At 43.4% G+C, this 20,319-nt stretch overlaps 1 protein-coding gene across 1 annotated transcript in view; it reads left to right on the top strand.

The window, feature by feature from the left end:
* Positions 1–16,060, top strand: part of eya1 (EYA transcriptional coactivator and phosphatase 1) — a 238,579-nt gene extending 222,519 nt beyond the window's left edge. The window contains exon 18 of the mRNA XM_041190565.1: positions 13,918–16,060. Coding sequence (XP_041046499.1) covers positions 13,918–13,998 — 81 coding nt within the window. The 3' untranslated portion in view covers positions 13,999–16,060. The remainder of the gene's footprint in view (positions 1–13,917) is intronic.
* The last annotated feature ends 4,259 nt before the right edge of the window (positions 16,061–20,319 follow it).

Raw genomic sequence — 20,319 nt, forward strand, 5'->3', positions numbered from 1 at the left:
TTTATTTCGAGAGGACTAGAATATAAAAGCAGGGATGTGCCACTGAGGCTTTATAAGGTTCTAGTCAGACCACATTCAGAATATTGTGCGCAATTTTGGGCCCTGTATCTCAGGAAGGATGTGCTGGCCCTGGAGAGGGTCCAGAGGAGGTTCACGAGAACGATCCCAGGAATGAAAGGCTTAACATATGAGGAACGGTTGAGGACTCTGGGTCTATACTCGATGGAGTTTAGAAGGATGAGGGCGAATCTGATTGAAACTTACAGAAAACTGAAAGGCCTGGATAGAGTGGGTGTGGGGAAGATGTTTCCGTTAGTAGGAGAGACTAGGGCCCGAGGACACAGCCTCAGAGTAAAGCGAAGACCTTTCAGAACAGAGATGAGGAGAAACTTCTTTAGCCAGAGAGTGGTGAATCTATGGAATTCATTGCCACAGAAGGCTGTGGAGGCCAGGTCATTGAGTGTACTTAAGACCGAGATAGATAGGTTCTTGATTGTTAAAGAGATCAAAGGTTACAGGGAAAAGGCGGGAGAATGGGGTTGAGAAACTTATCAGCCATGATTGAATGGCAGAGCAGACTCGATGGGCCGAATGGCCTAATTTCTGCTCCGATGTCTTATGATCTTATGACCTCTTCAGTATCTGTGACCAGTGACACTGTCCCCCTGAAGGGCTCAGGAGCTGAAGGCGGACAAAAGGTCAGATACTTCTAAAGTTTCATGGCTGCATCTCTATGATAGGACCCTGATCACAGAGCACAAGTGAGCTGCCCTCGGCCAGACAGGAGTCAGACATTCTCAGAGGCTATGTGAAGATTTATGGAGTGGCCTCACTGCATGTCATCATCATCCTCCTGCATTCGAGCGACTGTTAGGGCCTCCACTTCATCTCCATGTCAGGAGCATTCTCACAGACGGTATTCGCGCTTCCATAAGCTAGACTGGAGTCAAACATTCACAAATGTGATGTGAGGAACCGTGGGATCACCTCACTGCATGACGTCATCATCCTCCACAAATCTAGCAGCTATGAGGGCCTCCTAAGTGCGCCTGCCTCGTTTAACCAGTGCGAGGGCCTCACTGCCATCATCGTCGCGTTCGATGACCTCCTCACCCTCATTCCCATTGGCGTCTTCGTCGGAGGATACGTGCAGCTCTTCCATCTCCTCCTCAGCCAGCTCATCTCCCCATTGGAGTGCCAGGTTGTAAAGGGTGCAGCAGACAACAACGATGCGTAACACCCTCTGCGGACTGTATTGCGGGGCTCCACCAAACCGGTCCAGGCACCGGAACCTCATTTTCAGCTTCCCGAGGACTTGCTCCACCATGTTGCGAGTTGCAGCATGAGCCTTGTTATACTTTCACTCTGCTGCAGTCTGAGGCCACTGCACAGGTGTCATCAGCCACGACCTCTGTGGGTAGCCCTTTTCCCCAAGGAGCCAACCCTGCAGCCTCTGTGAACCTGGGAAGACATCGGGGATCTGTGAGGATGTAGGCATCTAGCACACTCCATGGAAACTGTGCGCGCACCTGCAGGATGGGTTTCTGGTGGTCGCACACCAGCTGCACATTCAGCGAGTGGAGCTCCTGGTGGTTGATGTAGTTGACCATGTGAACAAAGAACCAGGAGAACAACGAACAAAGAAAGGTACAGCACAGGAACAGGCCCTTCGGCCCTCCAAGCCTGCACCGATCATATTGCCCGTCAACTAAAACATTTTGCACTTCCGGGGTCCGTATCCCTCTATTCCCATCCTATTCATGTATTTGTCAAGCTGCCTCTTAAACACCACTATTGTACCTTCTTCCACCACCTCCTCTGGCAGCGAATTCCAGACACTCACTACCCTCTGCGTAAAAAACTTGCCCCACACATCTCCTCTATAGTTTTCTCCTCTCAGCTTAAATCTATGTCCCCTAGTAATTGACTCTTCCACCCTGGGAAAAAGCTTCTGTGTTGCGATGGAGATCTGAGCGCCACATGAGTGCAGTCAGTTGCACCCTGCACCTGTGGGAAACTCAAGATCTAGGCGAATCCAATTGCTCTTGCACCCTGGCTGTCCTGGTACCAGCGAAATGCACAAAGATGTGGGCCCTTGCAAAGATGACATGTGTGACCTCATGGATGTATTTGTGGGTGGCAGCTTGTGAGATCCCACAGAGGTCACTCATGGAGCCCTGAAAGGAGCCACTCACATGAAATTGAGTGTCGTGGTCACTTTCACGGCCACTGGCAGTGAACGCCCTCCATGTCCCTGTGGTGCCAAATGCTGCAATAACTGGCATGTGACCGACCAGTTCCCTAGACATGTGCAGCTTTCAGTGACACTAGTTCTCGGTCATCTGCAGGAATGAAAGGCGGTGTCTATAGACCCTGGATATCGCTAGACACTGGCCTGCGTCGGCTCACTGGCTCTTGGGCAGCGTGTGCGGGAGCCCCAGCCACTCCTCCTTCCTGAGGTTGCTGCTTCTGCCTCTGCATAGCCAGGAGCCTCAGTCGCTCTCTCCTCTGTCATCTTCATGCTCTGTAGGCCATCAGGCATACAGCTAGTTCACCAGACTCCATGATCCTGATGTTGTACTCCTGCAGGATGCAAGAGAGATACACATGGTTAGCATGGGTGTACTAAGAACCTGTCCTGGTAAAGTGTTACGGCCCCTTAACGCTTTCCAGAGAGTGCTGACCACCACTTGGATAGCCAGAGATTAATGCGCTGTATGGCTGCCTGAAACCCCACCACCTCTGCCCTACTCTACTCGACCGAATGGCGGAAGCTTTGCCCGTTGGACTGCATGTTGTGAAAAGCTTTGGAGCACTTGGTGGCACTTTGATGCCTCTGCATTGCTTGAGTGGACAGATAAGCTAAAAGCCAGACTCCAATCATATCAATGTGGCTGCAGTTGAACTGTCTCAGTTTCAGAGGAATGGTCACTTTATACAGGTTTCCCTAATGTGTGGCCATTTCCCTCACCCACCCTAGCCCCCACCCCAAATGCTCATGTGCTATATTGAACAGCTGGGCTGCCCTTGCTTCCCCCCCCCCCCCCGCCTCCTGCCACTGCCCCCATAGGTTGCCTCAACGGCTGGTCTGCCCTTAATCCCGATGCCCCTCAAGCTTGAAGTCCAACAGGTGACCCTGGCAAGCGCTGCGCAACGTTACCGTGTACTCACCTCTGAGCTCCCCTCAAAGTACAAACCGCCAAGTGCATGCCTTTTATGTGCTGTTGTGAAACACGTTGGCATGCTTTCCCACCAATATGCACAAACAATCCAGCAGGGGGAGAACAATTCTGGTGCCTGGCCTGATAATTATATGCTGATGTATTACAAAGAGGTTCCCGACATTCGACGGTGGGAAACGTGGCCCACCATCAGTGGGCTGAACGAACAATCGCAAACTGGTTTCACGCTGTCGTGAAACTGTTCGCGCCATATTGTCCACTCACACCACCTAACACGCCCGGTGCCAGCATGCACGGAAAATTCCACCCAACATCTCAAAGATTGCAGGCAGCAACTAATAAAATCTGGAACAATTTGCAATCATAATAGATAACAATATTACTCCAAAAATAATTTCTTCACCTCACTATATAAAATCCCAGGCTTGCATTTTTACAACAACGGAGCGCCTCTCCATCTTTGTGAAAATACATAAGAGGCCAGAATCTGGAAGTCCTGTCCCTGAACATGGCTCCTCCCATTTTCACAAGGGCATGATTAGGCCCAAGTTGGGATTCATACGTATGCATTTTGCAGTGACAGCTGGCCACAGAAATCAGCAGCTACTTCCACTCGTTTGATTTTGGTGAGGTAGGTGTCTGAAACCCAGTATGCGCAGATTAGATGTGTTAAGAGCAGGTCTGAACTTTGTGGATTCGTTTGGATAGCCAGGCAGCCCTTTTGGAGAGGTAAGGTACCCCTTTGATATGCTCCCAGGACATCTTTGGGAGAGGTCAGGTGCTTTTTGATGGAGGTCAAGTGCCCTTTCGGAGAGGTCATGAGCCCTCTGAGATTTCTAAAATTAGGCGTAAATGTGCATAAAGTAATTGGAACTGTCAAAAGTGTCAAGAGGAACTGTCAAAAACAACTGTCGAAAGTGTCAAAATGAACCGACAAAGGGAACTATCAAGATGTCAAGGCGTTTAAAACTCCTGCCCTCTAACTTTTTGCAAAAACTGTCTGGAGTGTTAAAAAAATGATTGGTTGCTATTTCACTCTGTCAGTTGACATAAGCCCTAGGGCTACCGGTTATGGATTAGTGCTACATAACTGATTTCACAACAGTCCATTGTCACAATAGGGTAGCTGCTATTTCACAGTTTAACAGCTCCAAGTGGTTATGGACTCTTATGAACTATGACCTCCACTGCTTGTTTTTATAAGGGATTATTTAATTGAATGAAATGTTTGTTGTAATGAGGGATAACATAGTTGAAGGGATGTAAATGTAGTAAATGGGTTTTTATGAATGAGTTTTTTTAAAAATAAAGAATGCAATAGACACTTGGAGCTTTATTTTATTTAATCTCAGCATGGATCCTGAGGTCTGCCAATGGTGGATACTGGGTGAGTTTGCATGGCAGGTGTAAGAGTGAGGGCAGATGGCACGTGGGTTGGCATTAAATTGGCATAATGACTATAAGGGCTATGGGAGGTTGGTAGAGGGGTATGGGTTGGCATGGAGGATATGGGAGGGCAGGAGGTGGCATGGGTTGGCTTGAATGGGGCATAGGAAGTGTGTGGGGGTATGGGCTGGAGGGCTTTTTTATGGTTTTCTGTTTTTTTTAAGAACTTCGATACAGTGCCAGTACACCGAGGCAGGCCTTCCACCCAGCCCACCTCCACACCCCGCATCATCCAGTGTCACCAGGCCCGACTCCCAGGGAACCCTGCCACTCCGGGATGAAAATCCGACCTCCGGACCACTTTCTCCCGGGTCGGGTTTGCAGAGACAGGAAATGTCCCAAATCTGCGCTCCCAACTCAAGCGAAAATCCAAGCCCTAGTCTTGATGCTATAACATAAAAGGTAGAGGTATATTTTTCAGACTGAAAAGGTTTGATAAGTGAAGTTCCACAGGGATCTACATTGGAGCTATGCTTATTTACTATAAGCATAAATGAGTTGGATTTAGGAATTTGGGGAACAGTATTAGAACTTATTGATGATGCTGATTTGGTGACATGGCAGTTAGTGACAGTGTCTGTAAAAGATTTTAGGAGGTTTGGTAAATTGAGCAAATAGTTGGAAGTTGCAGTTCAATGTAAAGAATGAGATAATTTGAGGAAATAAATAGCACAATGTTAAAAGGAAGTAGAGGAGCAGAAAGACTTTGGTTTTATAGCTTCACAGATAATTAAGGATGGGCATGTATCTATTATATTTATATCTGTATTTAATACACAAGCAGTTAGGTAATGTTGAATTTGTACAAGACCTTAATTAGGCCAAAGCTGGAGTACAGTACTCATTATAGGAAGGATATAACAGTAATTGAAAGGGTGTAACTTTGATTCAATAGTATCAGGGGTGACTGGTATGGAAGGAGAATTGAGAAATTAGGGCTTTTATCACTGGGACTGTGATTTCCATTTTGTTGATGAGATGGCGAACGCAAAAGAAGTTAAACAATGGTCAAAAAAAATCTTTGACAGAGAGTGATTAAAATATGGAATTCTTTTCCAAAAAAAAATTGCTGAAACAGAGCGCTTTTTAAAAGGAATTAAACAGTTGCTTAAAGCATGGACAATGAAAGGGTATGTGGATCATACAGGAGATTAGTCAAAGTGGCTAATGTGGAGAGAAAAACATTGGTGGACTTGATGGACCAAATGGCCTGTTTCTCTGCTTTGATGATTCTATATGTTACCTTTTAGGTGAATGAATAGCTATGAGTGAAAGTGAAAAAGAATCAATAATTTCTTCAATAGCTCCACAATAGTAAGCTGAGGTATGCAGGAAAATCACGAGTTCAATTTCTAGTTTGTGTCGAACTATCTGATTCAGCAACACAGACGCTACAATCAGATTAGGGCTCGAAACATTGGGTGCTGATCACTACGTAGTGATCCCCACCATCCCCACAACCCTTGCTGGAAGTACTAATGTATGAGCATTAGATGAAGACTAGATCTTGCTCAGCAGTAATATCCTGTAAGTCAAATAAACTGCCAATGGTCAGAAGGTAGAATTCATACGCACAGGAGCAGACCATTTAGCTCCTCAAGCCTGTTCCACCATTCAGTGAGATTATGGCGGACCTGTGACCTTAACTCCATATATCCACCTTTGGCCCATATCCCATTGGATAACAAAGTCTATCAATTTAAAATTACAATTTATCTACCGTTAATTGCCATTTGCGGAAAGGGCACCGAAATTCAACCGCCATTTTGGTCCCGGGTAATAGTGCAAAATGTAAATGGGAAAAAGCAAGGTCAATGGAAAATAAAATTGTGTAGCATGCAAAACAGGCTGCTGATTTGCCCCATTGCCCACTACTGCCCAAAATGAAATGGACTAACCATGAAGAAAGAGCTCTTGAATGAGATACTGCAGGAAGACAAGCAATGCCAGTGGAACCAAACCTGGTAAGGAATTAATGCGTTCAGGGGAGGAGAACGGAAAATTTGTGAGAAATAAATCATAAAAGAACAAAAGAAAGACCACGTAAAAGTAGAAAATACTGACAATATAACAGCAAGTTTGTGTTTCAAAAAAAGTTTTTAAATTCTTACAAGACTGGAGCAGTGTACGGCCCAGTAGACTGGAGCACCAACACATGGTAAATATTGAACAGCAGAACCTGGTTGTACCTTTGATCCTATACATCACGTGAATGTTATGGCCAAGTACCAACCCTTTGCATTTAGAGTGACATTGGGTGAAATGTGAGAGGAATTTGCACTCCTTCCATCTCAGCTTTGTGCCCTAGATAGATCAGGTAAAAATAAATAAAGATGATTTTTGAACCATTGCAGAACATAAAAAGGAACTAAAGGAAAATGTAAAATATTATAGCCTTGTAAATAATATCTGGGTTTGCTAAAGAAGTTGAGTAAGTAAAATGCATGTTAGAGTGTTTTACAAAATAATTCTGTGAATTTGTGTTTCTACAGTGGTACTCCACTCAACTAGAGTATATGCGGTGGATTTTCACCAAATTGAGATGACTCGGGAGCCCTTTAAAAGTGGTGGGAGGGTCCCGATTCTAGGATTCATGATCCCATTCTCAGGGTTTCCCATTTTTGGGGGTGTTTTTTAAGGGTGCAGGCTGGTTCAGGTCAAAAGCCGACACCATGCACTCCTGACCTGACCAGCTCCATTCCAGGGATAGGTGTGTCCTCATCCTCTGCAATTCTTATGGAGTCAGGCCAGCTTTTCAAGGATTTGTGGTTCATAGCACCTCAGAGGTGTTATGAACCATAGTCTGCATGAGGGGACCTGTTGAAAGTTAAGTTCAAAAGGTCTTCCTCATGCTCCCCCAAACAACTCCTCTGGCCTCTCATGTCCCCCATGCAAGGCTACACACCCCCTCCAGACAACCACTATGGCCCCTATGTCCCCGTGCGAAGCTATGACCCCACCCAACCCCTATGGCCCCTCATGTTCCCCATGCCAGGCTATGGCACTTGTATGCCCATTTACCCACTATACAATGTATAGAAGTAATGAACCCAAAGTGACAGTAGAATGTGTAAAAAAAAACTTTAAAAGCAGTCACTCATTGATAACTTTCCACTTCCTTAAAAATAACTCCTTTTCACTACAGCCCAATACAATTGTCAATCATCCAGACCCTTTAAAGTATCAGAAACAGCAAACACTTTATAACCTCTTAACCTTGTGTAGATAAACATTTTGAAATTGGCAGCATAGACCAGAGAGTCAGAGCTATCAATCAAGCAATGTTTGCCCTGGAGCTAGGTGTTTTGGTACTCTAGTGGCTGCCTGGGCTCTTATCCAAGAATACATAATGAGGCTTGGCTGAGAGTCCTGAAATCTATCCGCACCTTTGCGTCTCTGGGCTTGTTGTCTGAATAATGAGGAAGCTGCATCCAAGTACTTGGAGTGTTCAAAGGAAAAGCATCCATGTTCCTCAATAGTGGAAACCTGCATCCGATCTCTGCGAGGGTCCAGTGCATGCTGCATCCAAGCGCCTCTTAGTCTAATGCTTAGGCTATCTCCAGTCATGCATTAGCCAGTCTTTGGGTTTAGACTGTAAAAAAAAACTGTTGATTTCAGTACATTATGGGGTAATTTTCACTTGGTCATAGATGCCAGTTTTCCGTTTGCCTCAAAAGTGAAAATTATCCCTTATATGTTCTTAACTACAGTGATAATATACAAAATCATGAGCATCCTATATTTACATAGCTCCTTTAGTAAATTGGCTCAAGCCACTTTGCATGAGTGTTATAAAACAAAATTTCACATCAAGCCACATAAGTCATCAAAAGCTTAATTAAAGAGGTAGGTTTTAATGAACATTTTAAAGAAGGAACGAGAAGTTTAGGGACTGAATTCCTGACCTCATAGCCTAGGCAGCTGAAGACACAGCCACCAATGATGCAGCAATGAAAATTGGGGATGCACAAAGGCCAGCAATGAAGAACTACAGGTATACCTGAGGGTTGTAGGTTTGGAGAAGATTACCGACAAAGGGGGAGGGATGAGGCCATGAAGTGACTTGATTCAAAGGGATGAAAATTTTAAAATCACAATGTTGCCGGACCACCAGCCAATGTAGGCCTGCGGAAATAGGGTGATCGGTAAATGGAACTTTGTGCTAGTTAGGATATGGGAAGCAGAGTTTGGGAAACTTCAAGTTCAGGGAGCATGCAAGGTGGGGGAACCAGCCAGGAGTAGATTGGATTAGTTGATCATGATGGTTTCAGCACCAAGACAAGGGGTGAAAACGGGCAATGTTACAAAAATGAAAGTAGACGGTCTTGGTAATCGACAGTGTGTGTCAGAAGCTCAGTCCAGGGCCAAATACAAAGACTTGTGTCAATATAGCACCTTTAGAGTAACATAACATCCTAAGGTGCTTCATAGTCCGTTCTAAAGCAAAATTTGAAACTGAGGCACATAAAGTGATATTAGGGCAAATGATCAAAAACTTGATCAAAGAGTTAGGTTTTGACGGACGTATTTCAGGAAGAAGGAGATTTAGAGAGGCTGAGAGGTTTAGGAAGGGAATTCCAGAGCTTATGGTCCAGGCAACTGAAGGTATAGATGCCAATAATGGAACAATTTAAATCAGAGATGCTCAAGAGGCCAGAAGAGCACAGATACCTCTAGGGAGATGCAGGCCTGGAGGAGATTAAAGGGATAGGGAGAGGTGAGTGCATGGAGGGATTTGAAAACAAGGATGAGAATTTTATAATAGAAACAATGCTTAATCAGGAGCAAATGTAGGTCAGCAAGCATATGGGTGAATGGGACTAGGGCATTATTTTTTAGGTCCAGATGGGGGCGGGCAGGGATGCAGGTGGATGGGGAATTTCGTGCCGCTGGTCGGTGTGCCAATTCTCCATCTCCATCTCGCCCCCAAGTCATTTAGAGCCAGGGTGGGAGCTCGGCAGGTAAATTTAAGGCTTATTGTCAAAGGCTGACTGAGGTGACCTCCTGGCGGCAGGCTGGGAGGAGCAAGAACTTCAGGAAGGCTTAGAGGCTCTCTCCCTGTCTCCTTAGTCACAGCTGCAGCCACAGGGCAACCTGTGAAGTGTCCCTCTGCCTCCACAATACTGGCTAGGCTGATGATTCTAATTTTAAGAAGTTGGTGATAGGGCTCCTCGATCTTTGGTCACCTCCCCTCCTTACCTGTAATGGCAATCTGTTGCTACTTCTGAGCTGGAGGGTCTCCTATTGGCCCTCCAAATTCGAGAAGCCATCTGCCACCCTTAATTGGACAGTGAACCCCACCCTCTGGTCACCAATTGGCCAATTCAAGGAAAATCACAGCCGAATGACGCTTTCCCCACTAAATAGTATGTCATAAATGATCAGCTGTCCCTTTTTACCAGCAGGCAGCTTGATGTTCATTCTTGATCATGCACAACTTAGAATTATCAGAAAGCAAAGCATGGTATTCTTTAAAAAATTTAAAAAATAAAGTTGAGGATTAAGATCATCAGGTTTTAAGTTACAGCCCAAAAGGAACATGAGAGAAGCAGATTTGTTGCTGACATACAGCAGATTGTGGATGGATAGTCCAAGCTTCTGACCCTGACATTTGAGACTGACAGCAGGGTCCTAAAGCCTGCAAGCAAATTCTGCCCTTGGTGTAATTAAGGACATGATAGTTGCAAACATTCTGGTTCAGCCTCAGACAGTGGTCAGGAAGAGGGATAGACTCAATGGCTAGGGAACAGAGTTTGTGGTGGGGACCAAAACAATTGTCCTGATGGTGACATGGCAAGATTTTGGTCAAGAAATCTAAAAGTCCAGGTAAAACTCCAGACCATGCATCTTTAATTAACTGCATGATTGGCAGGCTTGGTTCCCAGAGGAGGTCGGAACTACAGAAACGGATAAGGAACTTTCTTCTGTGTTAGTGTGATCCTGATTCCTGACCCGGGGCATCTCTATGGATGGGGTTTGGGGACTTTGATGCCAAGGAAGCCAGGTAACCTTGGTGAGAAAAAGCACTTCTCCTGGATTACAAGCAGTGCTGTAAAGGCACTTAGCTTTTCCCCAAAACTGTCCTTGCCCCCCTTGAGCTACCAGGCATGCTGGGGCCCAGAAAACTTAGCTGGCAGTGATTAAACCTTTACAACTGGTTAAATGTGAGCCTCTTTATAATATTTAAATGAGCAAACCAGGTCCAGGGAGGAGGTTGGCTGCCCACCCTGTTAAACTTAGATATGGATGAGTTGGAAGTAGGTTGGGATGAGGTTTGGAATTATAGACATTTTTACATCTCACCTGACCCTAACCCACACACTTTTGGCAGATGAAATTACCCCCAATGACTTTGTTATTCTCAATATTTAATGGGAGGAATTTTCTGATGTCAGGGCAAGCAGTGACATATCAGAGACAATGAAAGGATTGTGGGGATGGCAGTGAGGTAGAGTTGGATGTTGTTCGGATTCATGTGGAATCTGATGTTGGTTTTTCAGAAGAAGCCAAGGAACAAATTGTAGATGGTAAATAGGAGGGATCCACAGATTCTCAGGCTGCAACTGGATAGGTAGAATGGAACCAGGCAAGAGCAGTTGCACCCAGCTGGACAACAGAGGAGGATGGTGTGATCAACCATGTCAAAGCTTGCAGGCAGGTCAAAGAGGCTAGGGGCGTGGGGTGGGATGGATGAGGAGGTCGTTTGCCATGGTCACAGCCACATAGTGGGTTGAATTTAGTGGAGCCCACCGGAGCGAGCATGATGGGAGGGGATACTGGGAGAATTGGGTGTGAGTAGCAGAGTCCAGTTTCCGGCATCAGGAAAACTGCCCCTGTCTAGTCAGGAGCTGGAAGGGCCCCAATGCAGGAATCCTGGCGTTAGGATGCCAATTAGACTCATTTAGGAGTCACTTAAAGGCAATTATTCCTCTGCCCACCAGAATTTAGCGGTGGCTCAGGGATTTAACAGGACTTGCATGCAGCTTTCAGAGTTCCTGAAGGCCAACTGGCAAATCCTGACAGGCATTCAGTGCCCAATCAAGGGACCCAGCACCAGGAAGGGTGGGGGTGCTGCTGGAAATCACTCCCCTGACCTTGCATCTAATTCCCCTTCCCCCTCCCCGTAACCTCCATTCTGCCCCAGTCACCTGTCTCCTGGGATCCAGCATAGATGATTTGTGTATACCTCGGAGCATTTGCCGGTGATTGGCCAGCAGCTGTCAAGGATGTGATTTCTGCCCTGTGGGGGCCTTAACAGCATGGGAGGCCCGATGCTGGCTAGTTAATACCTAAGTACACTTAAATTGCATCGGAACTCCCAGCGATTCTCCAACCGATAGGGGGATCTGTGTCGCTGAAACGAAATTCTGCCCAAAATGTCATTTGTGACTTTGATAAGTGCTGTTACAATGCTGTGGCGGGGACAGAAACTTTATTGGAGAGATTCAAACGTGGAGTGCTTCAGTTTAGTATATGCAATAGGTTGGAGTAATTTGAGCATACTTAATTGAGAATGAATGAAGTATTCAAAGTGCACATACGTCTCTGCCATTGAAGTTAGGGAATTTTTGTACATGGTATGCAATAAAAAGGAGAAAGGTATTCATCTGTCAGCTAGCTTTTCTTTAAATAATTGTGTTTTGAGTTTTCTTAAAGTGCATATTTCTTTGTTGTTGAAACTAAGAGATTGATGTATATGTGCCCAATGAAACGATTTGGCCGTTCAGCTTTTAGAGACTTTGATGTAAACCAAATTCCCTCACAATAACCACATCACTTAGAATGCCAATTAAGGAGCAGGCAGGGACCTGACCTAATAGGGAGCTTTACTTAATTCAAACTGCAGTGAATGATATAAAGATTGGAAAAGCTTCAAAATTACTAGGTGAAAGAATGAGGGGGCAGATTTACTATTTCTAACCTTTCAAAAAGAAAGGTCTCAGGCAGAATTAGGAATGAATAGCATGCTCCAACAAGTTCTTTCTGTGGGAACCCAAGTGATGGAACAATGAAAATTACCACTGAAAGTTCCATACCTTTCCAGGCAGAAATTATCTTGTAACATTTTGTGCTCCTGACCTCATCCATAATTCTGTTGTTTAAGTTTCTGTTTGCTATAGGGAAGTAGATATACTTTAAAAGTAAAATTTAGAAAATAATACCTAGCTAATGTAACTCTTTTAACACATATCTGCTCCACAATGAGGGAAGCAAAAACCATACATTAACCAGTGGATGGTAGAAATATGGCGTGGCAAGATAATATCCAATCCACAAAGAAACCCCTGAGGGGCATATTAACTTGCAATGTATCTCACTTACCAAAACTTCCTCCAAGGTCAAATCACCTCCTTAGCAAAAATGAAACAAATCTAACAAATTGACAGTCCTAAAGCAGTAAGTATTTTTTTTAAGTCCCAATATAAAAGTCTAATGAGGGTATTTTTAAATATTTGTCTTGATGCGCTACTCTGAGATGATAGCTAGTGAATAAAGTCATCGGCCTCTACAGTAAAGGGAATTTACCCAACAAAGGAAAGGCCATTACTTAGGTCAGCATAGGCATTAGGGATTGGAATGCGTTCCTTCTGAGAATATTTACCTTTGATAAGACACGGTAATGATCCAGGAAAACATTTCAAGTCATTTCTTGACAAGGTCTCCTAGTTCACCTGAGAGTCGTATTTCCACAATGAAAGCATCTGTTTTTATAGTGAACAGAACCTGATTGTCATCATTATGATGCCTGAATAGTGGCAAGTAGTAACCTATTGGCATCTTTGCTTAATGAGGAAGGCTCTTCCTGTAGTAAATTTCAATCATAGCAAAATAGTCTTTCTAACCAGGTTCAGAAATTAAAATGGGATCTCAATCAATAACTTGCTGCTTTTCTCAGGTAAAAAGACCATGTTAATTCACATGTCAGCTGCATCATATGCATCAATTTCATTCACCATACTGGATATATAATACAATATGGAAATCATGATTTAATGTTCAAACATGTTAAAGTTGAGGGATGTTTATGATGTGTACTTGCTGCGTGCTTTTTCAGCTGTCTTCAGCAGTTTTCTTTAATATTTTAATCTCCTTTAAAATAGAAAACCAAAAGCAATTTTGATGAAAGGATAGTGTGAATTTTTATAAAAACCAAATAATAATCTATGTAACGCAATTTATGTCTTTGATGCTTTGGCTTGTTTAGAGTTGTCATGTTGAACAATTAATTGTTTAGCCAGAGCAAAGGTTATGTGGTCTTCTCAGATTTCCTGTTTGTGTTGTTTTGCAGCACACCATGCCATTCTGGAGGATCTCAAGCCACTCTGACCTTATGGCCCTACATCATGCCCTGGAGTTGGAGTACTTGTAGCAGTACTTTGAAATGTAGGATCTCCACCCTCACTATTTGTGGACTACAATATTTCTGTGTCTTGTGGCAGCTTCTGACTCCAAACTGTGTGATGTGTACCAAGTGTTGACATACAGCTGCAATTTGCCTTAACCCTTGACCAATCTTCAGTGGAGGCGAATGAATCTCTGGCAAAGCTGCTGATGGCTTGAAAGACTGTGAAGATTGTACAGTGAAAAGCCATCATAATGTTTAACAGCCCTGTTACTTCTAAATTGCTACAAGAGTTCAAACCTGTGAAGAAAATGGATCCGAGGAGATGCTTAACTCTTACTAAGCTGACCAAACAGGCTTTAGATGGTCCTCAGAATAAGTGCTATGGATAGTGCTTTAAGCATTAACAGTCTAAGGCTTCTGTTTTAAAAAAACATTTTTGCCATAATGAATTTAAAACTTACACTGAAAGCTGAGTTGGACAAATGCTAACAACATATTTTACTTGTGGAGAAGGTTTGCTTCCATGATCATTGATATCCAGGGTACTCTGTTATTATTTATGAACTGATTGTTTTATGTTAACATCATTTATGAAGGTACTTAAATTAGATTTTTGCCATTAGACACAAGAAGCACATTTGATTCTGTCATGTCACAAAGTAGTTTACAGAAAATATGGTTTTCTTATAATTTAAGATAACTATTGAGTTTGCTAAGACAATCATGTACAGTAAAATGTCATTTTGTGTAAATGTGTAATCAGGCAATTATTTTACATATTGTTAAGGCAAATGCAAATGAAAGGTAGCAATGCCTTGTTTGTGAAGTATAAGTGTAGCAAGGCATTGTGCGCTCATAAAACAGTGCTGCGTCTTATCAAAGTGTTGGTGTGTTAAAGTGGAACTTTTTGTTGGGTAAATATGTAGATAATAGAATTATTGTGATTATTTTGTTAAGACCAAAAACTTGGATGTCAAGTGTCAAGATTTATCTCCTTTTTTCACTAGCTTTCTCATTTCGCCAAATTAATTTCATCCATCTTTTCTGCAAACAACTGCACGGAATACTCTACTTGGATAAAGTAGAAAATAATTCTTTACTGTCTACATACACAAATAATGTGGATGGTACAGTATATATTTTTATTATGAAAGCTGTTTTCTTTTATTACCAATGAGAATAAGGATTACTTTACTGTAAACTTACACCTTGTAGTGTCTACATTCTTTTATATGAAAATACATTAGGAAAGTAAAATTTAGAATTTTTGGAGCAGGAGCTGTTAGAACATTTTGGAATTTTTCATGTACAATTAGATATGATCCATTTTGGTACTGTCCATTTTTCATCCAAAATGTTAATATTGTTAACATATTTAGCTGTTGATTGAAACTTTTGATAGGCCTTGAATCTTGTAAAGCTTCAGGACTTCTTACTGCAGAAGACTACAAGCTTGGCCTGTTTACTGTAAATGAAATTCTAACCCTAGTCCCTGACACTTTGCCTTTCCCTGCTACGTAGTCACTGTAAAAGGGATTTCAGTTCTGATGCTTTACACCTCATGTACTTAATAGGCTTATTTCTTTATAAAGTCCCACACAGCTATCCATTGCAGCAATTGCAAGAAATTGTTTATTAGTACGAAAAATCTACCTCTTCATGAGGGGATTTGTTAAATGGGTACTGCTGCTAGATCAAGATCACAGTGAGCTATTTAACTATTTGGTAACTGAATGTTTGCAGATAAAGATCTAGAATAAATAACTGTGGTTTATGATTTTGCTTTTTTCAATCAGAATGACTGGAAATCAAAAGATCACCTGGACCTCACTGTAAGAAAAAAAAGTGTGTTGTGTCTACAAAACACATGTACAGACCTTTCTCATGAATTGTGTGTTTAAATTAATAAAAATCAATTTGTGAAATGATGGTACTTGTGCTTTTCAGGTCAGCCTTTAACGGCTGAACCATAAACCTCATCTGATAACACTGCTAACTCATAAATTATAAAACTGGTCTTTTGTATTTGTATATGAGGCATTTTGCAAATATTTTCTGATAATATTCCAATGTATATAGCATGATTCTTTATTTGATTGAAAACATTTCCTCCTAAGGTTGGTTGTTTATGGTGTTATTGAACCTATGATATCTTACATTTGTCTGTCATTATTGCTAATGCCCTTTCTGATGTACATCCAACTTTCAGACCACTATTAGACTAAGCATTCTGCTATGCAGTGCTGTCATAACAGAATTGTCGAAACAATCAGATCTTTGACTCAACTCTTAACAGATAGCTGTCACTTCAAAAACCACTTCAGATCAATGCGAAAGTGATGGTAGAGCAACACAAATAGGTAAATTTGGAGCTTCCTTATTTATTTAGGACCGATATATTCACTCATGACTGAGGTAAAGCATTTAAGACTGAATAGTCACCTGTAATTTCCTTCAAATATCTATTATTCTCCATGAATATACTTAAAATTATTTACTTCCTCCTGTATTTTCTTAAAGTTATGACCTTGTAACATAAGACATAGGCCGGGATTCTCAGTGCCCACCGGCGTCGGGTGTATTTGGTAACGTGAGCGGACAATACGGCACGATCAGTTTCATGACGACGTGAAATCAGTTTGCGATTGTCCGCTCAGTCCGCCAATGGTCCAGCCTGCCAGACTCATCCCACCCCCAACCACACTCCTCGCCAGCAGGAAAACATGCCAACGTGTTTCACAACAGCACATAAGTGACCTGCACCTGGCGGGCTGCACTTCTCTTGGGACTTCAAGGTTTGTTTGCCTACCTTGCTTCAGTCAGCATTCGCAGTCATCGGCGCCAGGCTTCACAGACAGCATCACATCACTTTTAGGGGGCTTACAAGTAGGTCTCTACCTACTAGATCAACAATATGTGGTGGCTTTTCAATGGCTGCAGGGCAAGATCTTGCTTGGGGAAGGGGGAAAAGTGGCTTCAGACAAGGGAAGAGGCTACAGGACGAGAGGGGAAGGAGGGTATCCCAGGGTATGTATGGGGGCACATATTAATCTATGCAAGTGGCCTCAAGATGGTGAGATTTGAGGCAGTCTCCAGAGGAGATGAATCCAGATGGACATGTGAGGGTGTATGTGAGAATGGGTGGTGATGTCCCTTGAGCTGGCAGTGAGTGAGATGCCGGTGAATGGGTGATGGGCTTGAGTGTGTGAGCTTAGAGTGATGAGATGGTTGCCTTACCCTGGCTGCACAGATGAGATCATTCATTCTCTATCTGCATTGAATGGCCAACACTTCTGTGCAGCATTGGCACTGACCATCGCTGCCACTGCCTGCCATGCTGGATTGATGATGCCGCTGCCCGTCCTTTGGCCAGAACAGGGGTACAGGACATAACAATGGGTCTCCATGGCGTCCGAATGGCATTCCAGTGACATGTCATTAAACCTGGGGGCTGCAGTCTTTTTGCTTTTCGTGGACATCTTCTCTGTAGTAATCATGAGACAGAACCACTGAGAAGTGGTGCATGCGGCTGGACTTTAAATATGGCACTTGGTGTGATGAAGCGGTGAGGTGACGGCGGGCAGGCAATTGAGAGGCCAGCCACCATGGGAACGGTGTTTCCTGGGAATGCATAAATAATGTGGCAGGTATGGGATGAAACGGCATGAAAACCTGCCAGCGCGGGCCCCTACCGCACTTAGTGCAAATCTGGGACGACTCCACCCATGTTTGCAGACCATTTCCTGTACACCTTCAATATCAGTTGCAATTATGCAATAATATTTATGGGGCGGAATTTTCCATGCCCACTGTCGTCAGGCATGCTCGGCGGCATGAGCGGATAATATGACAAGAAGGCCAAAAATCGGTTTCACGACTTTGTGAAACCAGTTTGCGATCATCCATTCAGCCCGTCAATGGTGGGGCCGTGTTTCCCGGCATCGGACATCGGGAACTTCATTGTAATACATCTGCATATCATTAAAAGGCCAGCCCGCCGGAATCGTACCCCCTGCCCCCCATGCTGGAGATCATCTGCCCATGTCAGTATAATTGCACGCCAGTGCAGAACACGTCTTGACAAGTGTGATGTGCAGAAGGCGGGACTTACTGCCAGGGGTTGACTCACATCATGGGCATGTGAGGAGCAGAAGATTCTGGAGCCTGACAGCAACAGCACACTGGAGGAACATCAATGGTATGCTGGCTGGATTCTCACAGATGTGGCTCTGCTACAAAGCAGCTCACAGAAGTTAGAAAGTCACCATTGAGGGTCTGCTTACAACGGATGGTGGTCGAGGGGATGGAGAGGAAAGTCCAGCTGTGTATGGGAGAGGAAGAAGTACCGGGGAGTGAGAGAAGAAGGTCTAGGACCAACTGGGAGAGGAAAAGCTGCTCAGGGGGTGAGGTTGGGAGGGGGAACAAAGGTGTCAGAGGGAGATTAGAGGGAGAAGGGGTAATGGGGAACAAGACGTCAATTTGGCAGGCAGGTGTACAGGGGTGGAAAGTGTAAGGGAAGGAGTTCAGAGGGGTGAAGGAGTCCAGGGGTAGGAAAGAGTGCAGGGAGAGGAGAGTCCGGGAGGAGGAAGGAGTGCGGAGCCAATACAAAAGACTAGTGGACAAGACATCTGCCTCTGCCATCACTGGACAAAAGCAGAGCTATTTGTGACTCCTCATGCCCAACATTGTGCTAATGGTTCTATAGTCACCTGCTCAAAATGCAATGGCTTTTATCAAGCAGGCCTCAAGTACATCATTAGCTCAATGGCTCATCCTGAAAACACCATGTCACATAACTAAGACTTGAGCTGTTTGAATTGCTTTGATTATATAGCTTTCAGATTCCATCTTCAGTCGCAGTTTAACTTCAGAAGAGAAACAGGACTCCAGACTAGCAGCCTGCCTCTGTCTGCCATCTTCCATCAACAGGACAGCAGCAAAACCAGATCTCTGTCCATATTTAAATTAATCTACACTGTTTCTACTGGAACGTCTGAAGTCCTGCACCAGTGCCTACTACAAGACTAACTAATCTCTATGTGCTTCTCCCATCGTGGATGTCAGCACTACTGAAGAAGTGGATCACCCTGTATCAACTTAAGCCTGCTAACCTCTCTGAAGGAATACACCATTGGACTTCTGATTCTGGTCTCTGGACTCTTATGAAACAATAATTCTGATTATATCTGTGGTCTTTGCCCTGTACCTCTTTAGTTCCCTTATCCCTCTTTTATTCTGTGAATGTACTGAGGTTCTCATATTGAGTGTGCATAAAATAAACTAATCTACTGTTCTACCCTATCTCAAGTTCGTTACGGCAATATTAATAGAGGATTGGATCACTCCAAAACTGAGGCTGTTGGGGAAAATATGCCACCACTTATAAAGGGGGAAATAAAAAAGATTTAAAAAGCATCTTTCTGTTTATGGACAAATGGTGAGAGGCGAAATCAGGGCTGTTTAAATTAAATTCCCTCCTGTCTGTAACTGTAATACTTTTCCTTGTTTAGGAAAATATTGACTTCAGACAAATGCATTAGAAGAATTATTTTGCATTTTATGTTGATGACATTAAGCTTTTACTTATTAGAACAGGTTCCATGCAAATAAAAACAGAAAATGCTGGAAAAACTCAGCAGGTCTAACAGCATCTGTGGAGATTAAAACAGAGCTAATGTTTCGAGCTCGTATAACTCTTCTTCAGAGCAAAAGAGAAGTAAAAATGTGATGAAATTTATACTGTTTAAGGGGGTGGAGCTGGATAGAAGGTGGGGGCAAAGGAGAGATTGACAAAGATGTCATAAACAAAAAGACAAAAGGGTGTTAATGGTTGTGGTATGGGCTAAAGAAGATGGCTGATGGTGGCATTAAGGTCAGAAAACAGAATGTGATAATAGCTGCACAAGGGTAAGCACTCTGAAAAGAACAACATGAACAAGTGACAGATGGTCCTTGTGGGAGTGGGATGGGGGAGGAGACAGTGGTGGGAAAAAGATTGAAAATAGGATAAAAGGTGCAGATAAAACAATGAATAAAAATGAAAATAAAAATAAGTAGATTAAAAACAATTTAAAAATAAAAATGAATATTGAAAAAAGGGGATAAAAAAGGGGTGAGAATGGAGGAGATAATTCATGGTTTGAAGCTGTTGAATTCAATGTTGAGCCCGAAAGCACACAAGGGCCATCCGTCACTTGTTCATGTTGTTTTGTCCAGAGTGCTTACCCTTGACCTGCTATTATCACATTCTTCTTTCTTACCTTAATGCCACCATCAGCTACCTCCTTGAGCCAGTACCACTACCATTAACACCTCCTTGTCCTTCTTTCATGACATCTTTGTCAA

This window comes from Carcharodon carcharias, chromosome 6 (genome assembly GCF_017639515.1).
Source record: "Carcharodon carcharias isolate sCarCar2 chromosome 6, sCarCar2.pri, whole genome shotgun sequence".
NCBI lineage: Eukaryota > Metazoa > Chordata > Chondrichthyes > Lamniformes > Lamnidae > Carcharodon > Carcharodon carcharias.